Genomic DNA, 12,477 nt, shown 5'->3' with positions numbered 1-12,477 from the left:
GAAACGGTCAACGAAAGCAAGGGGGACGCGGCAACTACGAGTAGATGCAAGTTTAAAAAAACAATGGCGGCAACGAGTGCCGATGCAATACGGATGATGACATGATGAATGCAACAAACAAATGAATGCACACGACGATAACGAAAAACATGAAAGGCGTCTGGAGCGTCAGTCTTGGGGCGTTACACAGGGCCCCTGTTGGTCCCCCCCGCCTCGGCCACTGTCTGTGAATGTTTAGTGTGTCTGATTCTAGGTACGACATCGAAGGTCGGAAATTGCTTTTGGAGGCCGAGCTCCATGGAGGCCTCTAAATGCAAAATTCAAAATTCATAAAAAGAATCATATTTTTACATTTGAAAAAATTCTGAAAAAAGAACATATATAGATGAAGGCATAATGCACAAGCGATGTAAGAAAACAAATCTAAGGCTTTTTAACACATTATACTATTTCAAACTCCCAGACCATGAATTTGTCTTTTTTTTTACAGGTCGCATATCAACGCATTTCATTCTGAAATTTTACACACATACACCTCACATTCTTGTTTACTTGTACACATTTTTTCAGATTTTTTGAAACTGAAATTTTGAATTTTTCAAAAATTCGGCCTCCGTCGAGGCCGAGATCCAAAAGGCCATAATCATTGAAAATTGCTTTATAAATATGTTATATGTGATGTGAACGCGTCTTTCTCCATCCACGTCCCAATCTAGCACTTGTTGGTAATTGAAGAAGCGAGATCCAATCTGCTTCTTCCCATGATTTCCCTGCATCACTCCTAAAACATCAGTGGGTGACGACTTTGTTAGGAAATAATTAATTAGAATAATTATTAGTTAATAATCACTGCTATGTCGGTTCCACAGTTTGGTAACCGCTCCTTGTAAACCGCCTTGTACTAGGGTATATATACCCAATCTTCAATCAATGAGAATATCCTTTCCATCATTTGCTCTCCCTCTCTCGTTTCTCTCTAAACACGTTATCAGCACTTTTGCTCTCCGCTGAGAAATGACCACAGGAGAAGAGAAGAATGCCGCCGATTCGATTAGCCATATTCCCGTCCACGGCAGTAATCAATGGACATGCTTCTGTAAAAGAGGAAAACTGGATCAGGACATTCTTCAATTTGTTTTTGTCTTCTTGCAATCAATCAAAAATCTAATAACAAATTCTGTTTTGCAAATCGCTTCATCCGGCGTATGCTCGTGGTGAGACGGATTGATCGCTACTCAAACGAAAATAGGAAGAAATTCTCAATCAAGAAGAATAGAAGAATCTGCATCAAGAACAAGAGAAAAGAAGGGAAGAAGGGAAGAAGCCCCAGTGAGCGTACCTCGTCGTTTGGCGACGACGGCGTCCTCCACCTCTCGGATGCAGCATTCGATGCGGCGCTCCTCCCTCAGGCGGAGCACGACCACGGCGCGGCATACCCTCCAGTACAGGCGGCGTGTCCTCGGGGTAACCAATGGCCGGCGCCTAGAACGGCGATCTCCACCGCGGCGGCACCGGTAGCCACGACCAGCCCACGACACTACAGCAACGTCGACGCAGCGGCCCGGGACGCAGCGACGCCAGGCAGCGCCCTCCGGCGCGCGGCGTTGGACGAGCAAGCCCTCTGGCGCCACCCCCGGCCTCTCCTTCTCCCAGTTACACTATGGTACGCAGCGGCGGTGCCGGTGCTCTATGTGAATACCGAACAAATCGATTGATTCCAGATGCATTGAGGATGACGATAGGAGACCTTATCTCTTCGGCCATTTGAGACTAAGCCCTTCTAGTTTCTTTTATTGGCAAACTAGTCATCACGCTTTTTTTTTGACAACATGAACACAAGTCATCACACTTAATACTACATGAACACAAGCCATCAGGCTTACTGTTTTAGATTTTGGTTAATACCGTAGTATATCATATCGGTCGAGTCCCAAGGCATTGAGCCTATGTTGATGGATGGGTCGACCATTACATCTGCAATGGACCCCAAGATACTAGTGCTATTCTTTAGAATAAGTGCAACAACTATGTTTTGCAATTGATTTTTCTCTCTCTTGCAAATCATGATGTAAATTCAAAACAAGGATTATACTTAATATGACTACACCATATTTTATTTTGGAATCACAAGGTATTGATGGCATCTACTGCGTAATTTGCAGATTATCCATCCGTACTGTGAGGTCTACATCTTGTCATTTTGATAAGATGACTACCTTCGAAGTGCTCTTTCAAATATTAATATTATATGTGACTACCTCAAGATATCATAAGGTAATACTGGCATCTACTGCAAATTTTGCAGACTATTCACTATTACTGCAAGGTCTACATCATGTCATTTTGACAGATGACTACCTTCAATGTGATTTCATACATTTTGCATAACATAAGGTAATAGAATTATGAACATCTACTGACAAAAGTCGGACTATGTTTTCTATTACTGCGAGATCTACACCGCATCCGATGACTATCTTCAAAGTGTTATTCTATATAAATGGAGGTCTACACATATGAGTGTATAGCATCAGCTATCATAAAAAAATTGCTCCTCTGAAGCAATTGTTGTTGTTCACTAAAAAAAAGATATTTACTCTCATAGTAAAAGGTATTCATGCATGAACACTACATGCTGAAATGGCAAATATTTTCCACAAATATCATTTATTCAAGCCTCATTTTGCTTTAATATGTCATAGACAACTATGCAAATATTTGCACATACCGGTAATTACCTTCTATTACATTGGTAAAATACATGGCAGTGGAGCCTATGTCACTATTTTAATTATAGTGTCGTCCATTCATTAAAATGGATACCACAATTTATAGAAATGGTTGAGTGTCTCAAACGCTATTGCTAGGTCCACATCAAATTGTGGTTATACTTTCATAGTGACTAACCAATGATAAACATGAAAAGTCTATGTGTTTTGGCAGTGACTCTGAAGTCACATATTTTATCAAGAATGAAGTCCAAAACATTAGCAATGATTTCACCACATCTGTTGTATTGAAGGATACACCCAGGTTCACCAAGGATCATCTTGTCCATGAGTATTTTCATGTAACACATGCCTGACATTTCCAAATGCACTAAATTCATGATTAGGTGGGAGTATTTATTTTAAGATGATTCATGACATCAGTCATTGTGTCCACCCGTGGCCTATTGCCACTACAACTCCACCTTCTGCAATGGCTATTCTCTTGATAGCTAAGTATATACATGTTGCATTTTATATGTCATCAACTTCACTTAGTTCTCAAACTAAGTAATTATGGATGGATATTTATTCACTACAATTTTTCCCTTGAGAGAAACATGCTGCCATGAGCACATCACGATTGATCACCCATTCGATTTCAAAACATCAAGTCTATTGCATCTCACAATTATGTCACTTTAATCAACTTCAAGTTGAGATCTCGTGATCAAATATTTTCCTATATACAGATCCAGTTGAAAAGCCCTTAATGCACTTTACATCCTCTTAAGATGATACTACCTTTTTTTATGATCAAGAAACATGGAATTTCTTAAAATCATCAGATTCACCCAATGGGTGATATACCATAATTTAAAATTCTTGCTAGTATCGAGAATAGTATGCAAGTTAGTGGTCACAAAATAGAACTATGAGGAATTCGAAGTAAAGTGGAGGCTAATAGACAACCAAAGACAGAATTATCTCTTAATAGTGATCGGTCGTTTTCAAATGATCAAAAGACAACTCTCAAGTTTGTCAGATTTGTGGTTATATAAATATTGTACCTATGATTACCAAACCCTCAAACATATGGTCGAACCACACCACAAATTTATTAAAAGGCAAATAAGTTCAATGGGATAAATTTGAAAATTTGCAAATAAAACAACCAGATTCTGGTAAAGAATTGTTCTCAGAATCTTCATCAGAAGGAGGACCAAAATCTAGTGCAGAAAATGGAGGATGAACTCATTTGCACTCAATAATATTGGAGACCTTAGGTAATCTCCTAATTATCCCAACATATTATTAGCCTATACTTGTACTACTACATGTAGTAAAATGTCCAATATCATATCCCTTGGATACAATATTCGATAAGTTTGAATGTATGTTTCAATTCATACTCAATATTGTTGCGTACACAATGATTTTGTAAGTATTAATAAATTGAATATTAGGCTTGATAGCCTTGGCCATCCTGGTTCGGGGATGATTAGAAAATTATTGATAATTCTGTTGGTCACAACTTATCAAGTTACAAATTTTCCCAAATCATCAGATTTTATGTGCACCGCATGTGCCACAGGGAAATCAGTTTTAAGGCACTCTCACCTTAAAATTCTAAGCAGGCCACTTAATTATTCTTCCTTGAACACATTCAAAAGATATATGTGGATTGTTTAACCATTATCTGGGTAATTTAGATACTTCATGGTACTCATATACACATTCAAAAAGTGTTTTCAAGTGTGTCTCGTATCACACACAACCATGATCTTACTCAATAAATTGCTTAACTTATCAAAGTAGGAGCAAATTCTCCTGAACAAAGATTAAACCCATTCGAATGGACAATGTCGTTGAACTCATTTCACGAAAAAATTCTGATTACATTCAATACCCTATGTACATACCGAGAATGGTTTAACTAAATTTCTTATCAAAGATAGTCAAATGAATTTGATGACCACTTTTAAAGAATTGTAAATTTACCAGCCTCTTGTTGGACAGATACGGCCTTACACACCGTAAGTATGATCTAAATCATACCAACTGCATATCATACTACTTTCCCCTTGTAGTAACTGCGTGGAAATCAACAAAGTATTTCCCATCTGCGATAATTCGGTTACACACTGATATCACCACTCCAGCGTACATCAATGGGCACTCACAAAAAAAATTACGGATCTATGTGAGGAATAACAATTTATCCGTCAATCAAAATTATCCTTAGCCCGTATGCTGATTGCATCAGCAATAAGGATATTTTCTGGCATTAGGGGGAGATAAGTACCACAAAGAATGCTGAGAAATAAATTAGAAATGTTATTGACATTCAATCCTTATATCCACGTACTCAAAGAATCTGAACTAGAAGTTTAAAGAATCATATATTTGCAACACATTGCAAATTTGCCACATACATTTACTGATGACAAGGTGTCACTAAATTCTATATTCTTGTAGTAAAGTGTCAGGAAGAGTGGAGGTACCTGATAAACCACTCTTCTCCCCAAATGAGAGCAAGAGGGGAAGAAAATCTGACAAAACGAGATATAACTTCTCATATGCTTCCGCGGAAACAGAGGAAATTAAATCCTCAACCAGTAAATGTAATTCAACATCAAGTTGAGAGACACCTCACTGGATGCTCATCATCCAAAGCCCGGCATAAATGTGCACAAATGTTTTGGTGCCGGGACATCGAAACACCTTGACTCCATTTGTTGTAGGAAATCACAAGGAGTTAAAAAGGAATGAATATATTATCCACAAACTTCAATGATTCCATTAGAATCATATAAACTAAAGACTACATTTGTCGACATGTATTACTTCTCAAATTGCTAAGACCTTTTGGGCCCTGAACCAAAATCCAGAGTAGAGTGCCTCTTGCACTCATATTGGTTCACATAAAAGGAAGCAAGTAACGAAGAATAGCACTCGCTCTGCAAACGAGTAGTATTTACTGCAGTAATACCTACTCCTCATAAGTATCATCCCTATGGAATACTATAAACTTCTCATTCATAGACAAAGTCAATGAGGTGGTGATAAAGCGAGGCTTGTAGCAAAAGGGTTCACGCAGAGACCCGACATCCATAATGATGTAACATACCCTCTTGATATGAGTGGAATTATGTTTCGACGTTAAATATCATTGGCAATAAAAATAATAATATTATCCATGCAGTTGATGGATGAAGTGGCTACATACTCATATGAGTCACTCATTTCGGAAATGTCTATTGAAGTCCCTGAAGGGCTTATGCTTCCGAATCCAAAAGTAAATCGCAACAATTTTTGTGTAAAACTTCATAAGTCACTCTATGATTGAAATAGTCGGAAATCATATGGTACCACTGACTAAATGAGTTCCTTCTTCAAAAGGATTACTCGAATAATGATGATTATTTACATGTTTAATAAAGGAATATTAGATTTGATTTCCTTTCATCACCTCAGCGTATATTTATGACCTCATCATCAATGTCTATACAAGACCTAAACATACACATAATCATCTCAAGACGGAAAATTTGGATTCAACCAAATTTAGCTTAAGCTTACAACTTGAGCATTCTCTCAAGAATACATATCAGTCTACATATATCCAAGACATATACGAGAAGTTCAATGTGGATACATCATACCAATAAAAGACATGTAATATGGTCATAGTACCCCTGATAGGGTACAAATTCATTCATACCTAGGGGTGATAATGAAGTGATATCAGGACCTAAAGTTCTATCTCACTAATGTCAATGCACTCATATTATTGCAAACTACGTCAGGCCTGACACTATATTTGCTATCTTTGTTCAAAGTGCAACCCCCAACAAAAGGTATATGGTCGATATAAGGAATATTAACTTATATCTCAAGTTCACAATAAATCTTGAACAATTCCATCAGGAAAATCAAGATTTGACCATGATATGATATATGATATTGGCTCTTTACTTGATCCCAACAAAGCCATATCAATAACTGAATTTGATGGAATAGCCTTCTTATGGAATTCATATAAATAGAATTTAATGGCTACTTCCACTTATCATTCTGACATAATTACTTTATCTAAAGGCATTGAAAATATGCTTGGCTTAGAAGAATGATTAACCACACTCAAAACCATGTGGTTGAGATTCATCAGAATCGCATAACTTGATTTTATCAAGATTCTACCACTTGTGTTACTCAATACCTACAGGTTATATGAAGAGCAACATCATAAAGCACATTGCTCGAAAATCACTTATCCTCATGAATTATAGAAAGTGAGCAAAAAATTTGCAAACAAAATACTGGAAAATCCAACGGATTATTCCTAATGTTATGATCATGTCAATAGAATTGGTCGGACACATCCTCCAGATTTGCAAAGTTCAGGGGGAGTTGAAAGAACATGCGGTGCCCCCATGTTTGGTTTGGTAATTGATGACAATCTCTATGGACTCATGGTTGCCTTGAGTTATATTTGAAGGATTTGTCCATAGGCATTTCTTGAAGTCCATGTGTTGGTTTCAAGGAGTTTATGTGGTGACCAAGGTGTTATTAAGGAATTATCCAAAGATTGGTCATGTGAGAGTTGAGCTTATTGCAAGCATGTCTTGGAGAAGAAGATTGTGTGATCATTCATGTATATCTTCAAGACATCATCCAAATGAAGAGAGTTGAAAATATTCAAGGTTGATCAAGACTAAGTCCAGAGTGAATCAACTTGATCAACTCACAAAGCGTAGAAGATGTACCGAGAGGGATCAAGCGATCCCATGGTGTGGTAAGCATTATCAATTACGCTTTGTGTACTAACCCATGATCTTCGTGAGAGTTCTTTGTGGGGTTAGGTTGTGGTGTGCAAGTTCAAGTGAAGCATCATGAAGAGATCAAATGCTTGAAGCTTGCCGTCCATTGTGGTGACAATGGACTTGTGAAGATGTTGCGGTGTGCAAGTTCAAGTGAAGCATCATGAAGAGATCAAATGCTTGAAGCTTGCCGTCCATTGTGGTGACAATGGACTTGTGAAGATGTGCGGAAGAGTGGCTCACCCATAGTGGAGTATGGGGGAGCAATCAACTAGTCTTCATCGAGCCAACGCAACCAAGAAAGGTGGTCCAACTTGAGGGAGTCAAGATCGTCATCATCTAGCTCAAGTGGACCATGTGCAAGGCAAAGGTTTGCCCTTGATAGGTTTTCTATTTTACCGGTCTCATGATGGTAGTTGGGAGACCGGGTTATATGATCGATTGCCGTACTATCAAGGGGGGCTCTCGATGAGTAGCTTGATCGTATCATTCGTAGAGAGCTCAAACCATTGCATCCTTGCATCATCTTTCTTGGTTCTTGTTTGGTTTTTCTCTTTGTGAGTTTTGGAGCTTATGGTCATCTTGATGACAAGCTCGAGTTCATCGAAAGCGGAGTTCACTCGCATCTTCTATGATGTTTTCGATGTTGGAAGGTTATGCCGGTTCTTCTCGGTTGGAGGTTTCACTCCTCTATTTTGTTGGCATACCTTCCCTACCTCTTCTTTCTATAACCAGTCGCTGTTCTGATGCTACTCGTCGTCTTGTATCCAACAAGCTTGAGTTTGCTCAATTCGGAGCTCATATGAAGAAGTTTTGGCAGTTCTGTTTTTCTCCCTGCGGTAGTACCGCGGTGGCAGCGGTAGTACCGCTTGTAGCGTCAAGCGGTAGTACCGCTCTACTACCGCCTCGATTTTGGGTCTGATCTTTTCGTGTCGGGTTCAGTGGTAGTCGCGCGGCAGTAAGGCACGGTAGTTCCGCCCATAAGCGGTAGTACCGCTCCGGTCGAGCGGTAGTACCGCTACTGCACTACTGCCACCGTACTCTGCTCTGTCCTGCCTCCTTTTGTCCCGTGTTCTGCTCCTCCAGCGGTAGTACCGCTGGGGTGAGCGGTAGTACCGCTTATCGGCGGTACTACCGCCCCAAGGTTCTTATTTTGTTGCTCCTTTTCACTGCTTCTTCCGCCCGAGCGGTAGTACCGCTCGTGTGCGGGCTGAGCACATAACGGTTGGATTTTCCCCTCCTATAAAAGGGGGTCTTCTTCCCCAATGAACCTTATCTTTTGAGCTCGTGTTCTTCCCCCATTGTTGACCTTCTTCGAGTTTGCTAACTCTCAATCCCTCCATGGATTCTTGCTAGTTTTTTAGGGGAAAGAGAGAGGAGATCTAGATCCACATTTCCACCAATCACTTTCTCCTCTATGTGAGGGGAACCCCTTGGATCTAGATCTTGGAGTTCTTGGTGTTCTCCTTCTTGTTCTTCCTCTCATTTTCCTCCCTAGCATTAGTTGCTTCGGTGGGATTTGAGAGAGAAGGACTTGGGCACTCCGTGTGCCCTTGCCATTGCATTTGGTGCATCGGTTTGAGTTCTCCACGGTGATACGTGGAAGTTACAAGTTGAGAAGCTTATTACTCTTGGGTTCTTGGTACCCTTGAGCTTGTTCCTCTTGGGTGCTTGGGCGCCCTAGACGGTTGGTGGTGTTCGGAGCTCAATCATTGTGGTGTAAAGCTCCGGGCAAGCGTCGGGGTCTCCAATTAGGTTGTGGAGATCGCCCCGAGCAATTTGACGGGTTCCGGTGACCGCCCCCAAGGGTTGCCAAAGTGTACGGGTTCGGTGACCGCCCCCAAGGGTTGCCATTTGTACGGGTTCGGTGACCGCCCTCAAGGGTCCCTTAGTGGAATCACGGCATCTTGCATTGTGCAAGGGCGTGAGGAGATTACGGTGGCCCTAGTGTCTTCTTGGGGAGCATTGTGCCTCCACACCGCTCCAAACGGAGATTAGCATCTGCAAGGGTGTGAACTTCGGGATACATCGTCGTCTCCGCGTGCCTCGGTTATCTCTTACCCGAGCCCTTTACTTATGCACTTTACTTTGTGATAGCCATATTGTTTCTTGTCATATATCTTGCTATCACTTAGTTATTTATCTTGCTTAGCATAAGTTGTTGGTGCACATAGGTGAGCCTAGTTGTTGTAGGTTTTGTGCTTGTCAAATTCAGCTAGGTTTATTCCGCATTTGTTCAAGCCTAAACCGTAATTATTTGAAAGCGTCTATTCACCCCCCCTCTAGGCGACATCCACAATCTTTCAGGAGTAATCTCCCAAAGTATAACCCTTAAAAATCATTAGATTGCATCTATTGTACTTTTTTTCCCTTCAAGAGTTTTCCCTAATGGTTTCTCATAAAAGGTTTTTAACAAGACAATATAAACACAAGTGTCAGTATATGCCATATCATTTTCTCCTTATATTTTTCCCACTGGGTTTTAAAGGAGTTTTCAATGGCATATATAATCGCACTCTTTTCCCTTATGAGTTTTCTCTCAAAGTTTCTCATAATGGTTTTTAATGAGGCAATATCTTCTCAAAGATCATATGTCATACTTTCTATTTTCCTTATCGGGGTTTTTAAAGGAAGTACTCAAGACATATTTATTGTTCTCTAAACTCAAATATGAGTTTTCTCCTTCAACAAAGGTTTTTCTCAATTGAGTTCTCATGAGACAATAATCATTATATGTTGTATCATTTTATCCTTATTTTCCCATGGGGTTTAAAGGAGTTTAACAACATATCAAATACTATTCTCCTCATATTTTTTCCATAGGGTTTTTGGAGGAGTCTTTCTCAAGATGAAAATGATGATCATTCTCAAAGGCAAACACATACAAGGAAGGAGGAGTCTTCAAGATGATGTATATTCACAAAGACAAGCAACGATTAGGAGGAGTGTTAGGAAATAATTAATTAGATTAATTATTAGTTAATAATCACTGCTATGTCGGTTCCACAGTTTGGTAACCGCTCTTTGTAAACCGCCTTGTACTAGGGTATATATACCCAATCTTCAATCAATGAGAATATCCTTTCCATCATTTGCTCTCCCTCTCTCGTTTCTCTCTAAACAGACTTGACGAGCGACAGCGCGATACGTCTTCATGTTTCTTCGAGAAACCTTGCACTGCTGAGCCACTAGCAGCAGCAGCCAACGTGGAAAGTACAAAGCGGGCCCACAATTCTATATGTCATGTGAACGCGCCTTTCTCCGATCGAGGTGCCAATCGGCCGGCCGCCCCCATCCACAGCTCAAGCTAGCACTTGGTGGTAATGAAAGCGAGAGCACGTCCGCGCATGAAGATGCGGATCGATCCCGCAAATCCAATCTGCTTCTTCCCATGATTTTCCTGCATCACTCCCAACATCAGTGGGTGACGACTTGACGAGCGACAACGTGATAGTACGTCTTCAGACTAGCCACAGTGGGAGTAACTTCGGTAGTAACATCGAGTCCAACTCAGCAATTTTGCTTATGTGGCAATGAGTTAATGAGGAGAGATGTAGTACTAGTAACTTAGCTAGTTACTGTAACATCACATGTCCCAATGCAATATGAGTCTATAATGTAATAAATGAAGTTTTGCATGTTACCACACTTATGTTACTACCCACTATTGAGGTAGTAACATAGAGTACTAACATGGGCATGTTACTACTCTATGTTACTACCCATTGTGGCTAGTCCCAGGTTCCTTTGGGAAAGCTTGCAGTACTGACTTGCCATCCAAGCCAGCCACTAGCAGCAGCAGCCAACGTGGAAAGTACAAAGCGGGCCCACATTCGACCGTCCAAAATGTAGATATGGACGCATTCTGCCGTGCCGAGTCACTGGCACGTCCCCACCTTACACCGGGCTACCCCACCCGTCACTGAGACGCAATCTCCTGCCTGGTTGAGCCCGAGCCTGATACGCTTTTGGGGCCCACGCCCGAGCGCGCTTTTGGGACCCGCCACCAGTGCTCTTTTCCGGCCAACGCCGCGCTCTGCTCCCCGGCTACCGCCTATTTAATCCCGCTCTCAGAGAGAACCTGGAGTATACCCAGCCTCGACGGCGAAACAATCCACCAACCTCTCCCCTCGCCGGAAGAATGGCCACCAAGGGATACCAGGCTCCAGCCCCGGCGATGCCCGCGGCGGGAGGGGGCGCCGGTTCCGGCGGCGGCGGCGGCAGCGACAACAGGGTGCCGAAGGGGAGCATGCCGCTGCGTCGCCGCGGCCAGGTCAAGGAGAAGATCATCAAGGACGTGGTCGCCGCGGTCGCCAACATGGCCGCGGGGCTCGTCCGCGCCGACAAGAACGGCGCCGGCACCGGCGGTCTCCCGGCCGCCGGCGACGCCGGTGCCAAGTGAACAGCTCCTGTGTTCACGCCCGTCCTCTGCTGCTACTCCGTGCTCATTTTTTGTGCGCGCAGCAGAGGCCGGAGCAAAATACTACTACTACCGGTATTGTTAAATTTCCGTCGCGTCGGCGTCAGTGGTGGGCGGATTCAGTTGCCTTATTTGAGGTAGCAACTGGTCTCTCCATCCCTAGTTTCTCGATGATCTTCTCGCTGCTGCTGGTTGGTGATGAAGCCTCAGCTGCTGGCATCTCGGGGGCTGCGAATGTTTTTTAGTGCCAACCTACTGATATGTTTGCCGCTGCGTCTTCATCTCCTCCTCGAGCAGGTCTGGTCGATCGTACGTCTGGTCTTCAGGTTGTGTGCTGCTGCTTGCTTCGGTTTGATTGTGTTGTGTGCTTGTGTACGGTACTGTAAAAAGGAGGGATGGATCAGCAAGTATTTTATGGTCCGATCCGTCCGTCCTTGCTTGTGTGTGTGTGCTCCTAGTATTATGGTTCCGTTCTTTATCAAAACATAAATACTATATATACTAAGCATTTCGTGTTAATGAGAAA

The 12,477-nt window shown here is 41.9% G+C and overlaps 1 protein-coding gene and 1 long non-coding RNA gene across 2 annotated transcripts; one reads left to right on the top strand and one right to left on the bottom strand.

The window, feature by feature from the left end:
- Positions 1 to 410: 410 nt before the first annotated feature.
- LOC120963351 (uncharacterized) lies at positions 411 to 1,723 on the bottom strand. Its single transcript, XR_005755308.3, has 2 exons — positions 1,340 to 1,723; positions 411 to 1,094 (listed from the first exon to the last, which is right to left on the bottom strand). It is a non-coding gene; the product is annotated as an uncharacterized lncRNA (long non-coding RNA).
- A 9,886-nt stretch (positions 1,724 to 11,609) lies between these two features.
- Positions 11,610 to 12,477, top strand: LOC109759755 (uncharacterized). Its single transcript, XM_020318594.3, has one exon. The coding sequence runs from the start codon at positions 11,673 to 11,675 to the stop codon at positions 11,931 to 11,933; it is 261 nt and encodes an 86-aa protein (XP_020174183.1). The 5' UTR covers positions 11,610 to 11,672; the 3' UTR covers positions 11,934 to 12,477.

Source organism: Aegilops tauschii, chromosome 1 (genome assembly GCF_002575655.3).
Source record: "Aegilops tauschii subsp. strangulata cultivar AL8/78 chromosome 1, Aet v6.0, whole genome shotgun sequence".
Taxonomy (NCBI): Eukaryota; Viridiplantae; Streptophyta; class Magnoliopsida; order Poales; family Poaceae; genus Aegilops; species Aegilops tauschii.
The sequence above is the reverse complement of the archived record's forward strand: the minus strand, read 5'-3'. Positions and strand labels throughout refer to the sequence as shown.